Source organism: Mus pahari, chromosome X, assembly GCF_900095145.1.
Source record: "Mus pahari chromosome X, PAHARI_EIJ_v1.1, whole genome shotgun sequence".
NCBI lineage: Eukaryota > Metazoa > Chordata > Mammalia > Rodentia > Muridae > Mus > Mus pahari.
The window spans coordinates 84,461,614-84,487,301 of NC_034613.1; the positions used below are offsets into that span (position 1 = coordinate 84,461,614).

The window sequence follows — 25,688 nt, forward strand, 5'->3', positions numbered from 1 at the left end:
AGTGCTGACTCATTCCTTGTTCACAACCACTCACTGGAGAACAGAATTAACATCAAATATAATTAGCTCCAGGGCTATCCACAACATCAGAGACTTGATTTTTCACCATGAATTAAGGTTATATTAGTATATGTCCAATTTTCTTGTTTTAACATCTAATTTTGATCCATTTTTATCAGTGGAAATTCAGCATCATGTTTAAATCAAACAAATAAAATATTTAAAAGACAAGGATAAGAAGTGGAAACATTTACTCATATATTATTATATGAAAATTGGAGAATAGTAGAATAAAGGAATTAGAAAATTCTTGAAATTACTAATACCCATGATTTGCCTGTTTCTTAAACTCCTAACATATGTAGACTTGTTTAGGAAAGTTTTGCCTCTTGAGATGTACTCATCAATAAATAGTATCAGAAACTGCATCTCCTACCTTGAGAATGTTGTGCCTATTTGTGGACACAGCAGAAACAATGTTATTTGTTTAAACAAAGCAGATAAATAATTCTCAGTAAACAAGAGGTAGGAAATTATTTTTTAGGTAGCCTCATAGATATCAAGCACTGAGGGTTATTCTGGTCCAAATCATCTGCCTTAAGACATCTGAATATATGAAAAGTTTGCATATTTAAAATAAAGAGTAGAAACAAGAATATTGAGGGCAGACTTAGCATATACAAATTAGTTCATACAAGTCACCAGACTGTATGATGGCAAACCTTTGTAGGATATAGGCCCTACCACATAAGGGCAGGCTCTTAGAATGGCAAACATGTGTTGAGAATTTGAGACAGGCAGAAGTCTATGTTTATCAAGTAGTTGTTTGGGACTATAGTTTCCTAACCTTCCAGTCTGCTTCTCTGTAGAGACTAAAAATTCCACATGGGAAAAAAAAATATGCCTGACTGTTAACACAATGTGGGAACTAAAAGCTCCCAGAGTATTTTCTAGGTTTCCTTGTCATCATTGAGATTCCTCTTGTCTTATTTTACTTTGGTTCCAAGGGCCACAACCTACTTTTCTCCCATGTGGTGAGAACTCTTTCTTTGGGAGGACTGTAACAGTTTCCACTTCCTCTTTATACAGTTCCAACAGTCCAAAGTATAATTCCACCAAAGTTTAATTGAAGTAACCAATGAGTCTTTTCGGGCTTACCTAGGAGCATGGGTAGATGAGGTACTTATAGGAACACTAAAAAATCTAAAGTTTCTCCATTGGAAAGTCTACACCCCACATAAATTATGGCTTCTCATAGATGGAGTCCACCATCACCACTTAATTTTACATTCCTCAGCCTATATCAATCTAGCACTTCCCAACACCTGAGGGGCCATGCAGTTATGGTAGCATTGTAGTATACAAGCAGCTTTTTAGAGTGGCTAGAATCTCAGAAGAAGGTCAAATGACACTCTCTATATCAAAAGTTCTCAACTTGTGGGTCACGACCTTGGGTGGAGTTAAAGGCCCCTTTCACAGGAGTCGCCTAAGACCATCTTCTATATCAGATAATTACATTACAATTTATAAACATAGCAAGATTGCAGTTAAGAAGTAGCAAGGAAAATCATTTTCTGGTCAGGGACTGTATTAGCAAGTCAACATGAGGGACTGTATTAGCAAGTCATAGCATTAGGAAGGTTGAGAACCACTGAGAGAACACCAACTGTCAACAGATGCCATCCTGATGAACTCTCGCAAGCCAGCACAACTAATCAGATGAAGATGGTGGCTATTTTGCTGAAAAGACTACATTCTTTAACATTTCTCCATCTCTATCTTGAGTATATAAATGTTGGCCCCAGTCCTTTGGTTATCAGAATACAAAATAATCTCATTTTTCAAATTTTCCATTACTGTATGGTGAATAAGAACAAATGATATAGAAATACACAATAGAAAATAAAACTGGGATTCTGTTCCTTAGATATTCAGCTAAAAAGGGAGGAGTTATATTTGAGTATTGTTTGCCTTTTAATAAAATGACTCACTTTTAAACAACTCAACTTGGCCTAATCTACACTTGGTAAGTCTTTTACACTTGGTTTTTTTTAACAATTTCACTATATTGTTATGCAACCATAGAGAAATGCCCACAATATACCCATGTGCCCAGTAAATAGAGTAATAGCAGCCCTGTTTGTAGTAGTGTATTAATCATCCTTGTTGCTAGTAGCAGGAGTGAATGAATGACTTAATGTTTTCTTACAGAAGAGAGTGACTGATTACATAGCCACACATTAACCCTCAGTATCTACAAAATAAACTATAGGGTTTGCTGACTCACACTAGGGAACATACATAGAAAATGAATCCTTAAGCCTTCCCCTGGGTAGTTTTAGAGATTTTTTAAGCAGTAAAGGTGTGGTTGAAGGAAAGGCCACTGGAAGTCAGGAAATACACCTATTCAATTAACATCTTACAGCCTCCACTTATCATATGTAAAATGGAGTTAACACTAGCCAAAAAGACCAAAAGGGACAATACTTGTGAAAATACTGTATAAATTGCAGTGTAATATGAATGCTTCTAGGAGGTCACCTTGCCATTGTACAGGAAAATTATGCCTATTTTAAAATAAATGCACACTTGCCTCTGCCCTCCTTGGAATCCTCAGCAAAAAGTTGCTTTTGGAGAAACAGCTTTACTTGTAAATCATCCACTATTTTCTCTGCACATCTTATTAGCACATAAAGCAGGTTTCTTTCTATCTTCACCAGAATGACTAGGTCTTTAAAGTACCACCCCAAGACTCTTAAATTTGGATATTCCCCTTCAAAAATAATAAATTACAATGATAACTCCAACTGGAATAAGTCCATCCACATTTGTATAATACAAAAATGGAGTGTGTGTGTGTGTGTGTGTGTGTGTGTGTGTGTGTGTGTGTGTGTAGTCTTCCAGCAAATAATTCATGGCCAGAAATGGCTGACGGGCCATGGAGGATCGTTTTCTATCATAGCTCATCTTTGATTTCTAGTTGCAAATTACTAAAAGCCTGTACAGATAAATTACAGAATTTATGGCAAGAGCAAACCATTCCCCATAGCCAAGCCTTTGTTTCATTATCTGGTGTTTTTAATCTCAAGCAAATATGACTTTCATTTGGCATTCTGAAATGTGAGACTCTCAAATTGTTGTGCACAATTGGGCTATCAGTGGTGATCATATTGGGATCAAATTATTTGTACTAACTTATACATATTAATATATGGATTTTTCCAGTTCCTTAAAAACTGAGCTGGAACCCCTAAGGAGTATTCTGCTTTGCCTTTATAATACGTCTTTTTTGAATTTGTGAACTCAAATTAGGAAATGGTGATTAGTAAATTATTTCTAAAGTCCTTTCTTCCTTTTCTCCTGGTGCCTAAACTGGCAGGGACAGTGGTAGTTATGTTTAGCCCAAATTGTGGTGGCAGCAAGATGAGCTTTGTCCACTAGCATTCCTTGACATGTTTTTTTGTTTTGTTTTGTTTTGTTTTTTGTTTGTTTGCTTTGTTTTTTGTTGTTTGGGGGTTTTGTTTTGTTTTTTTTTGAGACATGGTTTCTCTGTGTAGCCCTGGCTTTCCTGGAACTCACTCTGTAGACCAGGCTGGCCTCGAACTCAGAAATCTGCCTGCCTCTGCCTCCCGAGTGCTGGGATTAAAGGCGTACCTCACCACGCCCGGCTGCCTTGACACGTTTTATTCACACTTCTGGAGACTTGAAATCAGAATTCTACACAGTGGCCTTATTAAACTTTAGGACTAAGAGTTAAGGGCGAGGTTCTAATCAGCCATTATCAGGATGGTGAGACAGACACAGATTTTTGCAAAATTGTGAAGCTGATCATTTTCACTCTAGAAAGATGCTGCTTTTTTTTTTTTTTAGTAAAATGTTAAAAACTTTATGAATCTGTCAAAATCTGGGTGTTTTACTTAGAAGCATATGAAAAACATGAACAAGAACCAATCAAAGATCATTCAATCATTAATAAATTGGGATATATTGGCTGCATTTCATTATGCTAGACAGCAAGTAACAAAAAGAAGTATTTCTTACATTGTTTCCTACACGCCCGAATAAGAGAAGAGACATTCTTTTCAATTTACAGTGACCTATAAGACTTCATATACTGCTGGGTATTGTCACATGGCAATATCACAAGATAATAAGTGAAAGGTGGACAGGGGTCATAGGAAGAACGATTGAATCGTGGATATAGCCTCTCTCGGGGATCCATTTTGAAATACTTGGATTGTACTTTCAGAAAGCTATTTTGAATTCCCACCCAGTGGCACTGGAGATAATAGAATCTCAATGTCATGAGAGGTGACAGAATGGGTAATAGAATGAAATGAATGAGATGAGAAATCATGAAGAGTTAGAGTTCATTTTTTATTTTGCGAAGAGCCTCCTTTAAGGACCATGGCAAAGTAAAGCCACCATTAGACAAAAGAACAGTACTACATAACTCTAGACAAGCCTCTGAGACTCTTTGGACTTTTGCTTTTGTCTCCGCAAATCATTAATGAGATTGTTCTTTCTACTTCATGGCTATGCTGTGAGATGATGCATGGCAACATATCTTAAAAATGTATGAATGCCTAGCATATCCTCAAAGACTTTTGTATGCTTTTGCATTAGGCCAATTATGCTATAATTTGCAAAGTCCTTTTGATTTCTTTTTCAGACTTCTCTTCCAGAGACTCAGAATTACTGGCACCAAAAAAGCACTCTAGGATTTTTTTTTCTTTGAGATGTATTCTACATGCCACATTATTCACTCTTTTAAAGTGTACAATTTTGTGGCTTTTAGTGTATTCAAGAATTTTACAAACATCACCACTATCTAATTCCAGATGGTTTTCATTACCTCAAAAAGAAATCCTGTACTCATTAGTGCTTGCTCCCCATGGCCCCTCCTCCCAGCCACTGGCAAGCACTACTTTACTTTCTGTCTCTGTAAATTTGTCAACGCCAGAAACTTTATATAAATGAAACAATAGAATATGTGTTATCTCTATTTAGATTCAGTGTAGTGAGCATATTTCCAAGTCTATCCACATCATTCCTTATATCAGTTTTTCATACATTTCTCTGGCTAACTAATACTCCATGTATACCACTTTCGCTTGCATATTCATTGGTATATGTATATTTAGAATATTTACATTTTCCTTTGTTATGAATACGTTTCCATGAATAATCATGTTTAAGTTTTTTGTCCACACACATGTTTTCATTTACTTGTGTTTATACCTAAGAATAAATTTGAGGGTCATATGGAAGAACTAACAAGCCTTCAGTGATTCACTCTATCATGTTTCTTATCAGTAGTGTATCTAGCTCTAATTCCTACATATACTTTCCAACACAAATTATTATTCATTTCTACTGTTATCATTATACTGATCCCATTTTAGTGTATATAAAGTGATAGTATGTCCCTGTGGCTTTCATTAAAATTTTGCAAATGGCTGAAACTTCATTTTTCATATTCCTTTTAACCATTTATATGGTTAAATATAGATAAATAACTAATCATGTTCATTATTCATATTTTTTAAAAGCTTAGGTTTTTGTTATTGTGCTATATGTATGTTTTCTTACTTATTGACAAAATCTTCTATCAGATATTAGATTTGCAAAATTGTTTCTATTCTATAAGTTATCTTTTACTTTTTGTTGATCCATCAAAAAGTTCTTTAATTTTCATAAACTCAAATGTATCCCATTTTCCCTCTTGTTTTTTGGTGTTTTGTTGTCATATCTAAAACTATTGCATAATAAAGGTTCACATGAATGTCTCTTTGGGTTTTCTTGAAGAATCATATACTTTTAACCATTAAATTTGGTACAGTGATTCATTTTCTTAATGTTATGCATATCATGATGGTAGGAGTCCTAATTCATTCTCTTGCTTTCTATCATTTAGTCTAATTATGTGGTTGGTTGCAATCATTGTTTTACATATGTGTGTCATCCCTACATCTCTGGGATAAATTTGACTTAGTTATAAATGTTATTTTTTTTATGTAATCTGGAATTTTATTGGGAAGTTATACATTGACAGATTTTGTCTATGCTCATAGGGAAATTGACCTATGTTCTAGTTAGGTTTTCTATTCTGGTGAATAACCACCATGACAAAGAGAAATTTGGAGAGGGGAGAGTTTATTTCACCTTACATTTTACAGAGTATCATGAAGGGAAGTCAGCAAAGGAACTCAAGACAGGAACCTGTAAGCAGAAGCAGAAGCAGAAACAGAAGCCATAAATGAATGCTGTGTAGTCCTCGTGGCTTGCTCAGCCTTCTTTCTTATAGTACTCAGGACCAGCAGTGCAAGGGTATCCCCTAAAACAGTGAGCTGAGAATGTCCACATAAATCATTAATCAAGAAAATACACAGAAGTCTTGCCTACATGCAGTCAGATGGAGGCATTTCCTCAACTGAGATTCCTCTTTTCAGATAACTCTAGTCTGTGTCAAGTTGACAAATAGTAAAATAATAATAATAATAACAAGGATAATTGACACCTTGTCAACTTGACAATAACACATTACTTTTAAACCATACCATTTCCTCTCTTTGTAATCACTGTCCTCTCATATAAATATCAGTAGCATATTATAAAACTAAAGTAGAACTTTAAAAGTCTCATAGCCTTTAAAAGTTCAATCTCATTAAACTAGCCAAACTCTAAAAATTTTTAGAAAGACTCTAAGAATCTCTCTACAAATCTGAAATTTCTCTAAAACATTTAAGTCTCTTAACTGTGGGCTACGATAAAATAAAAATTAAATTACATACTTCTTGTTCCAAGAGCAACAAACCGTGGCCAAAAGAAATTTGGAGAGGAGAGAGTTTATTTTACCTTACAGCTTACAGTCTTTCATGAATGGAAATTAACAAAGGAAGCAAGGCCGCAGAGGAATCGTGATTACTGGCTTGCTTCTCATGATTCCCTCAGCTTGCTTTCTTATAGCACCAAGGACTACCTGAATAGGAGTAACACAACCTCCAGAGGATCCCTCCCCCACCAATCATTAATCAATAAAATTCACTACTAACTTGCCTACAGTCCATCCGATGGAGGCATTTTCTCAGTTGAGGTCCCTTTTCCCGGATAATTCTAGCCAGTATCAAGTTGGCAAAAAAGAAAAAAAAGATACTAACTAGGACATCTTATTATTACCTTTTCGTGTGAAGTCTTTGTTTTATTTCAGGATCAGGAAATACAGGCATCATATAAAGGTTTATTTATTTGTTTTATATTATGTGGCATAAGTTCAGAAGTTCTGGTTTTAGTTAGAATTCTGTGATGAGTCCATGACCCCTGAGTTTATTATAGTTGGGAAGTTTTTTAAACAACTATTTCTACCTTGCTTACTGTTGCGGGTCTGTTTAAATTATTTACCTCATCTTGATTTAACTTTGGTAGGATATATCTAGAAATTAATTCATGTCTTTTAGATCTCCCAGTTTAGTGTCTTATGATACACTGAATTTCCTCATTTTTATCTCTCCTTTTTATCTCTAATTTTATCTGTTTGGGTTCTCTCTCTTTTGGGTAATTTGTCTAAAATTGTCAATCTTTCAAAGAGAAAGTTTTCATTTCCTTGATTCTTCATATTGATTTTATTTTTATTTCATCAATTTCAATGCTGATTTTGATTTTTTCTCATATACTTGTTTTTATTCTATTGGAGTATATTCCTATCTTTTTGAATTGTTTGAACAGAGTTATAATCATTCTTTTGAATTCTTTGTCTGATAACTCTTCTAAGTCATTTTTATTAGTTGTCATTGTTGTGGGATTATTGACTTATAAAGGAGACATACTGTCTTATTTTTTTTCTTTCAGTTTTTTGAGATGGGATTTCTCTCTATAACACTGGCTGTACTGGAACTTGCTTCATAAACCAGGTTACACTTGAACTCAGAGATCTGCCTGCCTCTACCTCCTGGGTGCCAAGATCAAAGACATGTACCACCACCCTTGGCTGTCTCATTTGAGGCGGGGAGGTTTTTGCTGGAATTTATGCATCTAGAATTAGTTTTTGATTGGATCTTTTATTCTGTCATATGTTTTGTTTTGTTTTAATTTTCAATTCTGGCCACCTTTGTTCACTGTTCTGTTCACCACATGACTAAGTCCTAATATAATTGAAGTTACCTTTGCTTTGTGGGTCTGAGTGGTACTTAGGAAGAAGGCTCTATCTCAACTCTTCCTCTGATGATAAGATATTGCCTTGCTATATAGCATCTCCAACCTAGACCTACACAATTCCTGGTGAGTTATGGACCCCTTCACATATTTATGAGACTTACTCAAAATTAGATCAAGTCTCTACCCTGGATCCCCAGCAACCACTGGAACTTCTTGCAGATGTGAAACTTCCCACTTGCTTGTGGCCTGACCTAAAGTTAAATCAGGCTGGCACCTTCATCATCCAAGGGTGCTTCTACAAGATGTGACACTTAACCAAGTTCTGATAGGCCTCACCCAGGTTTAGGATAGTTTTCCTGTATGACTCCAGATTTAGCTTGCTAATATTTTGTTCAGATATTATTACCCTTTGATCACAAGAATCAGTTTATAGCTTACTCCTGGTACTATGTTTGTCTTGGATTGTTTATTGAGTAACATTATTATTATGAAATGAATTGGAAAGTTGTTCCTATTCTTTTCATAAGCTGTTTGTAAAAGATTAATTTCAGATCTTTAAACGTTTCTAATTCTAGAATTCTAGTAAAAATAAATGAAAATGATCCTGGGATGCTGGTTGACTAGTAATTCAATATCTTTACTCATTAAAGGTCAATTTTGATGTTTTAAATTTGTTTTTAGTCAGTTTAAGTAATTTGTATCTTTATAATATTGTCTTGATTAAATAATTAAAGTTCCTGTATATTTGGATTAAATACACATTTATAGATACTTACAGGAAAGAGAAGGGCAAACTTAATACAGCAGAGGTGAAGTCAGAGAAATAGTGGTGATGCCTTGAGTTGAAAGTAATTTTCCATTCCTGATATTTGTGAGTTAGCCTTTTCAACTGGAATTTCAAAAGCCTCCTTTCTCTGGATTATTAAAAAATTACTGATGATTTAGAGCCAAAGATGACCTTTTTGTTTTCCAAGAAAATGTCTAGTGCCCCATTGTTATAATTTTTCTCCAGAATACAAAGTCCCTTAAATACCTAGATATTTTTGGGACAGTGACAATTTTGAGATGAAATAAACACTGTTTGTCAGCTGTTGTTATTCAAGATGGCTATAGTATGATTTGCTAGAGAGATTTGGTTTTAGAGGATTTTTTTTCCCCATCAAGTTACCCTAGTAACCTGATGTACCTTTGAGTTCTCTTGATTTTGAAATCACAATGCAAGAGAGTGACTTACTCTTTATTATAGAGCAGTTTCAATATGCTAGTCTTGGAAGATTTCTCATTTTGTATGTACCTGTTTTTTCACAGTTCAGTTGATAGACCACATTTAGGGAGGATTTATCAATAATAATAATAATAGCTAAATAGCTAGGCTACTGTGATATGAAGATCAACAACTAATTCTTTGCATGGAACTCCTTTAATGAACTCAAATATATGAAAGAATGATACATTATTTCCTACTAAGTAGATAATATAGATGGAACTCTCTCTATGAATGCAGTATTCTTATCCTGCAATCTCTCATGCAAGGACAGAAAAGACTAGAGATACATCCAACATACCAACACTATCTCACACATTTTCAAATAACAGTATTATGGTCACATCTGTTGGTCCATTCCTCCAATGGTTCTAACAGATAATAATCATCCAGTGCAAACCAAACCACAGATTTGGAAACTAAAATAAAATCAAACCTGTTGATCTCTCTTATGGTAGTTTTAAGAATTTTTTCTACTTTTAAACTCAGGATTTAGGAGACCAGAGAAGAGGAATCAAAAATTTGATACCAGGCTTTGCTTCATAATGGTACTATACATCCCAAATAATTTTAATTTTTAAGAGGAAAAATGATACCAAGGAAAAACTGTCAAAGCTAATTGAATATTTTGGGGGTTTATATGACTAACATATCATAAATTTCATAACCTGTTTCATGTGTCAATCTTGGCTCTTTCTAACTTCCATTCCTTTTCAAACACATCATGCTCTCTGGCTGAAACGCCCTCCAGTGCTTTGTTTACTTAGAAAAAACTCTGTTTTTATTAAGAATACTCTTTCTGTGAAACGAAACTTCTACGAAATTCTTGACCTCAGGAGTTTAACATTTGTTAGTTGTTAGAAGTTTGTTTTGCAGATTTTTATCCTGTCAGTTTATCTTCTGATGCATTGTGTAACAATTACTACCATTTTGCTCGTTTTAAAAAAAAAAAAAAAAAAAACTTTTGTTCAGTCCTGTCAAAATTTTCTCATCTATCTCTCCATATTTGCTTATCTCATGAAGTATTTACTGAATGCTTATTGCTTTGCAAGAAGTATTGCATTTAGATTTTGCAGCAGATCTATGTGTTTTCCATTTCATAGAAGACTAAATGCACATCTAAACAAATCAAGCAGTTTCTACCAAGTTGCAGCTAATAAGCCAGAAAAAAAAAGACTTGACCACAAACCTGCCAAGCTACCATGCTCCACTTCTTACTGAGAATACTATATTGAACCCTCTCTCTCTCTTTCTGTACTTTCCACTGATTCTTCAGCATAGTATAGCTTCTTAGGGGGACATTATTCAAAATAATGCTTGGGAAAAGCATGAAAGAAAGCATGGAGAAGAAAGAACTATAAAATATATATGGGATGCAAGCTCCCATCCCCCTCTCCCAGTCCTGAGTGCACACAATCTCAGTGGAAATGCCCGTAATGCAAGTAATATCTTTTAGTTTATCTTGATGTTGCCATGGAGATTAGCACTACCTCAATAGGGTTGAGTTTAGGCTTCTGAATCCTCTCCTCCTTCCTTCTCTTCTTTTCTTTCTTTTCTTTCTCATCACAAACTTCTCCTCTTCCCTGTCCTTCCTTTCTTATTATTCTTCTGCTCCCTTTTCTCCCATCTGCCTCTCCTATACTTTTTTCCGTCTCCCCCACCCCACTCTGCTCTCTGTCCTTCTCTTCAGCTCTCTCCCATTTCAATCATCTCAAGAAGCATGCAAGTGTTTTATAAGTGAGATGGTACACTATAATCATCTTGGTTAGTAGCTTTAGATATTTTTTTTACAGAAATCAAATCAGAAAAGCACTCCAGAATCAAAGTACAAGAGGATGTGAGTCTAAGCTGTGTATTAAATTTAAGTTTTCAAATTCCATCTCAGGTGATTTTATATGTTTGGATAGTATAGGGGAAAGTCTGAATAATTTGATTTATTGGAAAGCATTTGGTAAATAAACAACATTAGATACACACATGAGTGATGTACAATAAAAGAGCTCATCTCTTTGAAAGTATTCAGCTTTTCTGGTTTTTTAATTATTATTATTTTAGAGAATTTTCACTTTGTTTATGATTTATCAGTTAACTAACATTTTCTAGACACTTCACACATATTCTTTTAAATGTCACAGCTCTTCAGAAGTCCATTTATACAGGTCATTTTTTAAAGGAAGACACTGAATCAGAAAAAAATCTGCTGTTAGGCCCAGTTACAATATTTAACAATAGTAGGTGGAATTTCTGGGATTTCCAAGCCCAGTCTTCAAGCATACCCTGCTTTTTTGCCTAGGTTACAAATATCAAGGACAACTAATAACACTTACCATGTGTGCCTGACAGTGATTTAGTATCTGGGCTGAATATTAATTTATCTGGTGACTATTAAAGTCATCATTCCCAGGCTGGCATTTCATGTGATGAAATTGAAGCTCATACAGTACTGTCTGCAAGACCTCACAATGAGACACAAGACATAGCCATGACCTAGACATCCTTTGCCTCATTCCAAAGTTCTCATGCATTCTTACATATTTGTAGTATTGCAGCCTCGTGTGCACTTCCATTATCTCCAACAAGACAGCAAGCATTTAACATGCAGAAAATAATCATTTCTCTTTTTCACTTACAGACACTTGTTGTCTTTAACAACCTTGTTTTGACTGACTAATTGATGTTTGGAATCAAAATTAAAGTTTCTGACCATTTTTAAAAGAGGAGTTTTCCTAATTCCTCAGTGTGGTGAACAGGAAACACACCTACTGTGAAAGGGGACTATAGATTAGGAACCAGGATATGCTAGGAGTCACATTTATTTCTCACTGAAATCTTATAGAATACAATCTTTTAAAGATATGTATGGCTGTATCAACTGAAGCTCAGAGAGCAGAAAGAACCTTAAATTTAAGGTAACACAGACATAACAAAGCTGGGTAACTGTAGAAGATTAAATAGTAAAAACAAAAACAAAAACAACACCCCACCCCCAGTTCCACAGAAATTTAGTCATCTGTCTAGAACTACTACTTATCAATTTGGGTATATTGCTTCAGAAGTTCTATACATGAACATAAGCAAAAATACAACAATTTTATTTACTCTATTAACATTTTGTATACTTACAAAATTAAAGGAGATCTTGGAGACTATTCCATATTGTTACACATAAAATTGGTTTTAATTGGGCACACTGTTACATAATAATTTACCTATTCTTGTATTGATAGGTATACATGCTTTTGTGAATCTTCTGCTGTTATAACAATATTGTAGTGATTATCTGTGTATATGTCATACATGTATAAAAATGTGCCAAGTCAAAGTATATGTATGTATTTTTTTAACTTTAAAAGAGAACTCAGTTGAAACACATGTGATCAATATCCAGAAACACATCAATGGATAAAGCATGTAAAGATGGAAACATGTTTTTAAAACATCATTAATTCTTCTCAGGCAGTCATCCTAGTAATATAAATGAATCCCAGAGGTGCTCTTTGACAAAAGTTTAGAGAGAAAACTAAAAAGAGGTCAGACCTTAGTAGAAGGGAGTAAAATTATCTAAATGTATTCTTCCCTCTTCATATTAGTCTTGTCTTTTGCTATAGCACAGGCTGTGTGCCTAAACCTGTCACCACTATTCTAGAAACTCAAGAGCAGTAAACGCCTAACTGGGACTCAACAGGAATTGGAGAATTTTCAAAAAGTATTCAACTGAGTGATGGCCTTAAAGGTTCTAGGTTATGGTCCCATTATATCTGTTACAAACCATGCTGAGAAGAGGTGAGTCCCATAGAAGCAGTGATCTAACTAAGGAGCACAAAATTTCATTTGGACAAGAAATACAAACTTCAGTGACCTAATGCACATTGTGGTGATCAGAATTCATAATTCCACATTTTCATACTTGAAAGTCCTAAGAGTAAAGATTTTAATATGTTTACTGCATAAAGATAATGAAATAAATGTTAACTATCTTGATTTAATTGTTCTGTGCTACATACATATATCAAAATATCACATCATGCCCTATAAATGATATATACTGTTATTTCTCAACATTTTAGGGAAAATCAAACATGAGTAGATGAGCTCTAGGGATTTACATATTAAAATGGGAACTAGTCAAATATACTATTTGTTACCATTATTTTTGTTGATTGAACAACACAGTATATCTAAAAGCAAGATTCCAAGTTATATAGGAACAATTGAGATCATCATTAATAACTGAATGATGTTCCTTTTTATGAATATGGAATGATTTAGTTAATCTCCTAATAGTAGACACGTAAATATCTCAGTTCTCCTGTTTAAATAATGCTACATTGAACTTATTTGAGTATATCTCATTATTCCTAGAAGTTAGATTTTTAATAAAAATTTATGTATATTCTTATTTATCTAAAATAACTAACAAATCCCTTCACCAATGCTTAGTATTTAATTTGTCTTTCTATTATTTTAGAGAATTTGACCAATTCTCATATACTTCATAGTTATTTTCATTTCTTCTTATATTTTCCTGCTCATTATGATTTATCCTTTCCTAATGTATTGTTTTCATCTTTTGTCAAATATACAGAAAACTAAAAAATGAACTAGAAGAAATTCAATGGTTCAATTGATCGATGGACTAGTGAAATAGCCACAGTTCTCAAAAGATGAAATACAAATGATCAGTTGATATTTTAAAGTTTTCTCCTCTGCTGTATATGTGCCCAGGGCCTCACAGCTCATGTATGCTTGGTAGTTGATGAGAGATCTCAGGGGTCCAGGTTAGTTGAGACTCTGGTCTTCCTATGGGGTCACCCTCATCCTCAGCTTTAGTCTTTCCCTAATCCAACCACAGAGGTCCCTGACTTCAGTCCATTGGTTGGGTGTGAGTATCTGTGTCTGTCTCAGTCAGCTGCTTCTTGGGCCTCTCAGAGGACAGCAATGCTAGGCTGCTGTCTGTAAGCACACTGTAGCATCAGTAATAGTGTCAGACCTTGGAGTCTTCCATTGAGATGGTTCCCAAGTTGCAATGAGAGAAGAGGAGCCTAACCCTGGAAAGACTTGAGGACTCAGAGTGGGGAGGCATGGTAGGGGGTGCGGTGGAGGGGAAATACTCTTGGAGACAGGTGGGAGGAGGAATGGGATGAGGAACTGTGGGAGGGTGGACCATGAGGAGGGTAATGTCTGGACTGTAAATAAATAAATAAATAAATAAATAAAATCCCGTGTTCTACCCAAAGATGTCTTTAATAGAGGAAAAAGTTTTTCTCCTTTACTAGTCGTCAGAAAAATGCAAGTTAAAGCTATATTGAGATTTCACCTCACCACAGTGAGGTTTGCAGTCACTAAGAAAAAACATGAGCTATCAGGAATGTAGACAATTGTTGTTCCACCAATAGGGTTGCAGACCCCTTCAGCTCCTTGGGTACTTTCTCTAGCTCCTCCATTGGGGGCCCTGTGTTCCATCCAATAGCTGACTGTGAGCTAACCAGAACCCCCAGAGCTCCTGTCTCTAGCTGCATATGTAGCAGAAGATGGCCTAGTCAGCCATCATTGGAAAGAGAGACCCCTTGGTCTTGTAAACTTTATATGACCCAGTACAGGGGAACACCAGGGCCAAGAAGGGGGAGGGGGAGTAGAGTGGGGGGGGAGGGTATAGGGGACTTTGGGGATAGCATTTAAAATGTAAATGAAGTAAATACCTAATAAAAATTGGGGAAAAAAGGAATGTAGACAAAAGAGAAACCTCATACAGTGCAGGCTGAAATATAAGTTAGCCCAGCATGGAATTACCTTAGAAAACTAAAAACAAATCTACCACATCACCAGGTCTACTACCTCTGCATAGGTCTCCAAAAGTTTCCAAACAATATGTCACAAATATGCACAACCATGTTTACTGCAGCCCCATTCACAGTAATTAAGTTATGGAGTTGGCCTTGGTATCCAACAACAGAAGAGAGGATAAAAAAATTGCATCACATATACAATGCAATATTTTTGAACATAAAGAGTTAAGTCTTGTCATTTGCAGGAATATGGATGTACCTAGGGTTAATTATTAAGTGGATTTTGTCAGTCTCAGAAAGACAAATATCATATTTTTCTCATATATGAGTTCCAGAGTTTATATTAGCATGTAAAATGGTTAACCACTCATTTTGGAATCATATAGCAAACAATTTATATTTCATTCACTAAGTTGGGATGATGCATTATATAGAGAATATATGTTTTAGGCTTTTCTTGTTTCTTTCACAAACTAACCTGCTGAATCTACCAAGATATTATAACTATCATGTCTTAAAAAATAATCTAAATGCCTGCTAGAGAATATCTTATTCTTTTCAAAAGTATATCTTAGGATTATTGCACATTTTATTCTTTGAGATGTATTTTGAGATTATTTTGAAAAGATTTTGTTTAGATTGTTTTAAATTTATATACATTACTAGGAGAGAACAGATCTTTAAATTGTTCTATCTTCACCTTGAAGACCATCATAATCTTTCCATTTGATACATACCTTCTCTTACATACATTGGCAATTCATTTTATTTTTGCCTTGTAAATTCCATATTAGAGCTCTCTATAAAGTGTGATAAACTATATTCAGCAGCCTTCACTGTCTATTAATGATGATGGATAAGTCAACACTTTTCACATTTATATAACACAATGACTCTAATAGTGGTTAAGTCACCTAACTTGTTTACTCAAAATGGTGTGCGTGTTTTTTTAAGTGGAAAAGAGCTTACTTAGACACTGAAGTGAAGTGATAAGGGGTGGAAAAATTGTAGGTCTGACAGAACAGAACAGAAATAGGGTAGTTCTAGAAAAACAATCAGTTTTATTGTCTCAGATCCTGCTGAGACATGGAATCGTATTCAATATGTATGCTTAAAAAGAAACAGGACCAGGAAGAAAATGCAGAACGTAGACCCGTCAATAATTTCAGAGCCAACATACATGCAAAGTACCTCTTGCCAATTGTATAACCCTTCTGTGTTATAAAGCACTGAAATGCATGTTCTCTTTGCAGCTCTAAAGTGTATCTTTGTATGGTTTAACATGAGAAAGACTGTTTATATTTTGCTAATCATTTTACAATGACTTTTGTAAGAACTTGATAATGGATTGTTGATATATTTTTGCTATTGAAAATAAACAGTTTCAAAGAGTTGAGTTTAATGTTTAGTCTTCGATGAGCAGGAGCTAAATAGGTATTTGTATTATCTGTGCTAATTGTTCAACTACCTAGACTACAACATGAAATTGTGTGACCTTCTAAAACCAAATTGGAATAGGCCCAGATGCCACTTACAAATTTCTCTGTCAACTGGGAATACAGATACTGACTATAAATGAATAACAGAAAAAGATATCTAACACCCCCAGAATGTTCTTTCTTCAGACTATAATCATGTAGAGTACATTTCCATTGTGTTTCAAACATTATGCTGACTTTACCACCTTCTTGTTGTGGCTTGGTCCATCTCCCCATATTATGCCCAATTTTATACCTAAAAAATTAAGAATCCTGTTTAAATTTTTATTAGAAAGTTTTTAATGTCCTTAACTGTACAGATTTTGTGTCACTGTCACTGATGAATCAGTACTACAAAGAAACAGTAAGTTTCCTGGAAGATGGTATCTCTTAACAGAGTCTAGAGATATTACAAACTGAGTCTTAATTCAAGAAAGTGTAGGGGAAACATTTTGCAAGTATGTTATAGAGATCATTCAAGCCTAAAGTAGAAGAGTGGGCTTGATGTAACCAAACAACATTTTAAATTCTTTCTCATATATTGGAGTCATAGTCTTAGAGCAAACCAAGGATGTAATGCCAGGCAGGTCAATAGGTCTCAAGAACATAGATTTAAAAACACCTGTAACAAATACTATACAACTCAATTCAGCATTGCATTAAAAATTATCCATTATGATCAGAAAGAATTTATTACTGGGATTCAATGCCATTTCCGCACAGGCAAATGAATAAATAAAACTTACCATGTCAACAGAATGAAACTAAAAATTCAAAAGATCATTTTAGAAAAAGTTGAAAAGGCTTTTGGCAAAATTTATCTCATGATACTCTTAATAAATTGCACAAATGTTCCTATAGCACAAGCTAAAGGTCATATATGTCTATAGTTAATTTCATACTTGTGATCTAAAAAGACAAGGATATAAATTGTCCCTACAACTGTTTAACATAATGCTGGAAAGCAGAACCTTTTTCATCATAATGACCCTTATTTTTGTTATCAGAAAGGGAGATATAATAATTCCTTTTATGTACTTCACTCAAGATTATTACTAAGCTTGTAAACAAATCAAATATGATAGATGTATCATTATTATGATATAAAACCCTAAAAATGTCAGCCATATTGTGAAACAGAATAAATAATAAAGAAGTAATAGACCTTTAAGTGACTATTTTCTTATTAATAATAATCCAAAATGTGTAGATGAACTGTGGCTATATTCTGGACTATTTCTATGTTGACTCCTTTTGCTCATACATCTCTATGGTCTGCATGCTTATTAAGTGAGTCCATATGTGTTTATCAAAGGCCTGCTATGTGTGGGCATGTATTGGGAACAATATAACAAAAGCAAAGTACTATCAAAATACATTTTTGGTGGACCACATCTTCCTTTCAGTAATTCTTGTCCAGCAAGAGGGAAGGGGGTTGTCTGCATATCTGTAATGACTCAAGTTGTACAAGATTGTGGGTATTTTTCCCTCTACTGAATTCAGAGGACTTCCTTTTGCTTTCCCTGATTCATCTCACAAAAGGTGGGGTTTATTTCTGACTTTTACACCCTACAGACTTGGGTGTGCCATCATTGGCAATGTAAAAAGAGAGATCACATACAAAAATTAAATGTCCTGGGTTTTTTAGCATCTAATTAGCTTAACTATGAACCTATGCATGATTACAGGTGTCAGTAGGAGGATGCATTGATTAAGCCAACATCTCTTCTGTGTCAAGCTAACAGAGTGATTATTTCCACAACTGGTCATTTTCTCAAGGGCCCTCCTGGCTTTCGGTGAGGCTTAAGCATCTTGATTTCAAAAACAGTAAATAATAGTAATAATGGAAGTATTAGCAAGATCCAAATTGCTAATGTCTGTTAAAAACAGCTATAAAAATGGAATCTGTATAATCAGCTTGTTTGGGGCCTCTATCTCTCAATTTGTAGTATATGTTAATCTTCTTGCCTAGTAATACTCAAAGAAAGAAGCTCTGGAGACACATTAACAATAAATCTGTTATTTTTGCATTTTTTCTCTCAGGGAAACAGAAGTATCTATGTGCCAGCAGAAACGATTGCACCATTGATAAATTTCGGAGGAAAAATTGTCCATCTTGTCGTCTCCGGAAATGTTATGAAGCAGGGATGACTCTGGGAGGTATGATATTTTTTTCTCCTCTTCTTTCCTTGTCCTTCTTCTGCTCACCTTTATAACTATTGCATTAGATCTAGCTTCTCCTCTGTAATACTTCTAAGAGTACCCACTAGGCAATAGATTCAGATTGACCTTCTCATGGTCCCTTCTTTCTTTTTTCCTATGACATTCTTAACTTGAGGTTTGGCATAGGACCAGGAAGCATGAAGGAAGGATCAGAAAATAACAGAAGATGAATGAGGGTGTGCTTTTTGGATTCAGTTCCTTAAGTGATACTGTTGCTGTTCAGTAGTCAGAATAAGAGAAGCGAGTAATCAAAACTGTCACAGGTGCAGGATGACCATGGCACAGGCAGGCTCAAAACACCTGGGACTATCCCTCAGCTAACATCTGACTGTCCTGTAGCACCAGCCAACTGGAGTGTAAAGCTGCTTCTCTTTGGATTCTGTAACTAAGGTACCAAACAGAGCCAATTTTCTATATTGTGTCTCCCTGAAATTAGCAGGCTTTTTAATCATTTCCTTTTCTTTACAGATCCATTGATCATTTCCAAAAGCATTTTCCCAGTGGCACATTAGCTTCTTAAAAGATACAGCCCTTTCACGAGTGACCCTCTATCATAAGGCTCTGTGCCCTATGAGCTTGTGTCTATCATGAACTCTGTCATCCTTCCAAAATGGCCTCATACTACTCGCTTGACACATACTTCCCTGCTTCTAATTCTTCACATCTTCATCTGCCCCATGCCAGAATCCACTGTGCTGCCTGCTGCTTCCAAACAGATGCATCTTTCATGAGAAAAAAGAAGCTCATTAGTCTACATTGATTTAGAAATGCAACTCAAAGAAAAACAAATCTATTTCTGAGTGCCTAAAACTATAACCCACTTTTCTTCCACCTCATGGCTAATTTAGAGCAATGGTTTTCTCTGTCTTTCTATAAGTCACTTAATGCCAACTCTGTCTATATATCATTGTAGCTAACTACATTCTCCCCTCCACATAGACCAGTAGTACTTTTAATCAGACCATACTATAGCAAGGAACTTGTTCAAGGCTACATCTGTGAGTTTCAATAGGAGCATCTCAAGTAATGTGTAGTACTCTGGCATCACAGGTAGAATCCCTTTGAGTTATTTTCCAGGCAACTGCATCAAATCAGATTCAAACATTTGACCAAAATACAATCTTATTTTGCTTGTTTGGTCTACTCTAAGGCTATAGTATAGTTGTGATCTATAGTGGGGAAGAATACACAAGATCATTGAGGAGGGCAGAAAGAAATCCAGGAGAGGTAACAGAGGGAAGGATTGGCAGACAGAGTTTTACTGCATGAATGTTGGAAATCTTTAGCCAATTTCTCTCATACATTCATTTCTCAATTATTTAACTTCCTGTGAATTATGAATAGTAGATAGTAGCATCTATTTTGAGACTCCCCTGTCTTGCCATTATTTCCAAATCTTTATAAGCCTATTACTTATATCTAGTTCTAGATAGACACAGGCTGTTCTCAACACTTAGCAATGATTTTCTCCTTAAGTAGCTTGGCTTCCCATACAATATGTGTGTGACATGTAACAACAGACAGTGGATCACCCAAAATCACTTCTGGCTACATCACTTTGAAAAGTTCTACCAGCATAATGCTTAAAATCTGATATAAGTAATTCTAAAAACTATATGTTAATGTTGAAGTACCAAGGCAATGAAAAACGAAAGTATGTATTCTCTTAAGTTTTGCACATGGATGGAGTTAAAACTACACCCCCTACTTCCCAACATACCCTCTTGCAAAATTTATCATTAAATTAGAGTATCAGTTCTTAGGGAATCTGGCATTTTTCAGATGTTATCTCTTTGGTCTCAACACTTTATGATCTCTTGCATGGCTTTCTCTATGGTGTTCCATATGCTGGTGACAGGAGTTCTTAAACTAAGAGACACTAAGATACAGAACTGTTTTTTCCTGTTTCCATGCCTACCTATCTACCCCTTCCTTCTCTTCTTAGTCACTATTGGTATTTATAAAATAATCAAATGGGTGATAAGTTCTCAGGATGACTCTTCAGACTCTTAAATGCCCATCTATGGAAAAAGATACGTCTTTCTTTGCTCTTGATTAATGTCTAGCTGCATTTGTAATCCATATATCAGGAACTGCTTAAAGAATTTGAATGCCTTGCCTATTTGTTCATTTAAGAAAATGCTTAACTGTCTGGGTAAGGACCTTCCCTTCAGCAAATTGGTGGTGATTATTACCTAGTATGTAATTCAGATAAATGAATAGACATCTCTTACTTTGCTTTGCACTTTCCAAGAAACACTTCCAGTTTCCAAAATGGCATTGCAGAAAAAGAACCAGCCCTCCTGCCACCTTCTTTCCTGAAACTTTCCTCTGATCACTTCCCATTTGTTCTTACTTCCCTAGGGAAATAGTATTTGTTTTTGTGTTCTGGGACTCCTGAGTTCTCAGTACATAGTAAGTAGCATGGACTCAACTATCCCTTGCCCTGGTCCATCATACTGTAGACTGTACATGAATTTTGGGTACTAGCTACCATCCACAAGAAGGGAAGGACCATGGGGATCCAGAGCTCGTGAGATTTAATGAAGTGTACATTTATTTCCAAGTTCATTTGAGCTTATTATTCCAATATTTGTGAGGCTAAGATAGGTATATCACAACTTTAAGGCTAGCTTGGCTACATAGTAAGTTCCAGGTGAGTTAGGACTATAACATAGAACTTCCTCAATAAACAAAAAGATTAATTAAGAAGAATCTTTACTACTAAGATATTGAACTTTGTGTATAAGGCTAAAACCTTAACAAGTATGCAAATTTTCACAATGTCTATGAGTTCTCTAGTCAAGAAGATAGCTCAGGGATTCCTGGCAAAAGTCTGATGCCACCATAAACAGTACTATCCATTGTTGAAGATAGTCTTTATGCAGTCAGCTCATCATTTGCTCCCTCCAAGACTCCAAGAGAAGTAGAACATTGCTCCTTCCATATCAGATATCTTCAATGCAAGAAAATGATTGCAAGGCTAAAACACAATTTATGTCATGGTTCTTTATGCATGTTTTTATTCGTTGAAGTAAATTCGTCTCTCTATGTACTCACTCATCTACAAATGCAATTTTTTTCAGTATCTCTTGAGTGCTAAATATGTACCAGAGTTTATGTGGACATATGGGGAGGCTGTTCCTGATAACAGAGTTTTATTTTTGTTTTGTTTTGTTTTGTTTCATTTTATTTTGTTTTTTGGTTTTTTTGTTTTTGTTTTTTGAGACAGGGTTTCTCTGTGTAGCCCTGGCTGTCCTGGAACTCACTTTGCAGACCAGGCTGGCCTCGAACTCAGAAATCCTCCTGTCTCTGCCTCCCGAGTGCTGGGATTAAAGGCATGCGCCACCACACCCAGAGATAACAGTTTTAATGTATGCTTTTAAAATCGCATAGGAAAAAGGAGATTGTTCAGTGAGTGAAGGCAATTGCTGCCAAGCCCCGCAGCCCATACTTGATTTCTGGAACCTACTCGGTACACAGAGATAACCAGCTTCCTCAGATTGTCCTCTGACCCCCTACACCTGCAGTGTGACACATTCAAACATACATACACATGAATGCACATATGCATGTACACATATGTACACACACATACACACAGTAAATAAATAAATATTTTTAAATGTGTTAAATAAAGGAGATAGCGATTATGATTATACATTACTCTTAAGGTATAACTAGAAAGTTATTAAGGAGAAATTTAGTGAGATGCAAGAGAAGGGCCATTAAAGGCCATGATCACAGCTTGAAAAAAGGTACAGAGACATAAAAACTATGAAGAGGCTTTACAGACCAGCAAGTGATTTAACATGGCCAGGGACAGGAAAACAGGGAAGGAAGCTGTGACCACACTGAATGTGAACCCGATTTTAAGCAGTTGAAGATTTACGGTTGCCAGACAGACATGACCACATATCATGTTGCTACTTGTTTATGTGTTTTAAGAGAATTTTGGTAGCTTATGTTAGGAAGGGTTTACATTTTACAAAAGGAAGAGTGGCACACCATGCAGAATGAAACAGAGGTTTTTAACTTCAAATTTGCTTGGTTCTTGGTATCTACTTACCTTCACTTGAGATTGAAATCTGCAAGTACTGAACATGCAAAAAAGAAACTGGCCTAGACCCAAGCAATTGGCTTGTATGAAGAACCTATCTATATATACACTAAATACCAGTTGCCTTGATCTTGACCACAGTTTCCCTGTGTGAGCTCATAGAAAACTATTTCAATGCATGTTTTAGAGAAATTGATTTCTAAGTTCAAATGAGGAAAAGAAACCTGCATATTACAATCCTTAGGAAGATTTGCACTACATATAATAGGTCTTGGTGAATATTGTAATAAAATAAACTCAGAAGCTTTATACCTGAGGATTCCCAAACTAAATTAAATTTCAGGTCTCCCTTTTCACATACCACCATTTAATATCCTACCAAAACATTGCTTTCTGGAAAACACTGCTTTAAATTAAAAACCAGTATAAATAAAAACTTTATTCTGTGAGCAAAAAATTTACCTAATTAATTTCATCCATTTCCTAGATCTATGAATCATCATTTACTGGATAAATCAGTAAAGTATGCATTAACAAACAAAAGGAGTCCATCTTTAGCATACCCATAACTACCAACTCCAATAAAGTACACCAGAAAATATCTATACCATGCTTGTCTCTCACAAAGGATACAAGACAAAAGGACAGATATTACCCATAACAACTAATAGCCATAGTTGTATAATGCTGTTCCAAAGATCATGCTAGGAACATTATTTTAAGAAATAGTATCTATTCCAGAATTATTGAGAGTGGCCACTAACAGTTTTGGTGAACACTGTCAGATAAGCATCCCCGTACATAGTAGGAACACCAATGTGATGGGAAGATTCAGTGACTGACTTTTTTGTATTTAATGTTTGACATTTGGCAAAGTGTTACAAAGCACACTTGATTTGAGAAACAAATACAATGGTGCATTCCTGAAATGCTAGCATTCAAGGGGCTGAAACAGGAGAATTGTGAGTTCTAGGTCAGCCTGGGCAACATATTTATGTTCTATTTCTAAAACAAAGCAAATACATCTCAGTGGTAGGGCATACACCTAGCATATACAAAGGAATAATAGTAATAATAACAACAACAACAACAATAAAGAACTCAAGTACTGGTTTTTGTTCATTTTTGGTTTTCTTTTTGGTTTTTTCATTTTTTTCCTCTACTCTTCCAGACTTAGAGTCTAAATTGTCCTTAGCCTGGGTATCTTAGAGTCTCTATAAATATCAAGAAACGCTGTGACTATAGCAACTCTGTAAAGGAAAACATGTAATTGGGGCCAGTTTGCTGTTCAGAGGTTTAGGTCATTATTATCATGGCAGGAAGCATGGTGGCAGGCAGGAAGACATGGTGCCAGAGAGGTAACTAAAATTCTGCATCTGAATCTGCAGGTATACCCAGCTTGAGCATCTGGAACTTCAAACCCACCCCCAGAGACACACCTCCTTCAGCAATGCCACAATTATTCCAACAAAGGAACAAATCCTAATAGTGCCACTCCCTATGGCCCTATGGGAGCCATTTCATTCAAGCCACTACACTAAGAAAGCAAGCATCGATTCTCAGTTCTGAGAAGTACTGTTCTTATACAAAATTCTCAGATACCTACATATTTTAAGAGCTCTACATCACCAAACAATGTACAGAGAAGCAAATTTTCACTATGTGTCTGAGCAGCAACATGTATAATGTATGGCTGGCACTTAGAACTTTGAGGTATTTGTTGTGATGTTGAGGATGAACCCTGAAGACTCAAAACATTAGACAAAAACTACCAGTGAGCTACAATACAAGTCCTTTTCTGTAAACCAAATTCTACTATAGCTGTGGTAGCGATAGTAGAAATAACATGATAGACTTGGACATAGACCTGGATTCTAGACCTGTGTCTAAAATTCTTATTTTGCCAGTTTACTATTTTTCTGGACTTGTGAAAATATGTAGATCTTTCTGAGCCTCAATTTCACCAGTTATATGACAGGAATACTATTTCTTATAAAATTCATACAATAGTAAAGATGTCATCATGTCATTGGTACATGGTAATTATTGTACTTTCTAATTCTTTTTAGGTGAAGATTGAGCTATCTTTGTTTTCCCAGGTACCAGTACAGATGGTTTTTCTCTGCTATGAGAAATGGCTTTTAATTCTTGCTCTTTGGTCCTTTGGTTTCTGAGTTACTCTTTAGACAACACTTGAAGCCTTCTACCTGTGGCCACCATTGCCATCTTCTAGTTGTACACACACGCACGCGCGCGCGCGCACACACACACACACACACACACACACACATTTCAAAAGGAAGAAACCTTCCTTCTTCCAGATGTACTTTTCAAGGGAACTTGTGTGAGAGGAGACCATAGATTTTCTCTCTTACCTACAAAACAGATATTTGTGAAAGTACATATATGTGCTCTGTTTCTGTGTACTTACTTTTAGAGAACTATGCTTAGAGGTAAGTAATATTTTTAATCATCAAAACTGATGATATTCCATATCTAATACTTGAATCTTGTTTGTAAAGCATCTCCTTAAAATATTTGAATTCTTAAAGTGTGCTGGCCTTAGAAAGATTTTACTGCTGTTTACCTTTGTTATGAGAGATCCAAAAGCCCAAATTTGATCTTGAGAGAGAAAAGATAATGTTGTATTTTCTAATATATTGAACAGAATAGAGAACACACAACATACAACATATAGAGAGCTATGTACTTGGCAAATATAG

General features: G+C 35.4%; 1 protein-coding gene across 1 annotated transcript in view; it reads left to right on the top strand.

Annotated features, from left to right (window-relative positions):
- Positions 1 to 25,688, top strand: part of Ar (androgen receptor) — a 159,346-nt gene that overhangs the window by 103,008 nt on the left and 30,650 nt on the right. The window contains exon 3 of the mRNA XM_021188305.2: positions 18,726 to 18,842. Within this exon, the coding sequence (XP_021043964.1) occupies positions 18,726 to 18,842 (117 nt within the window). The remainder of the gene's footprint in view (positions 1 to 18,725; positions 18,843 to 25,688) is intronic.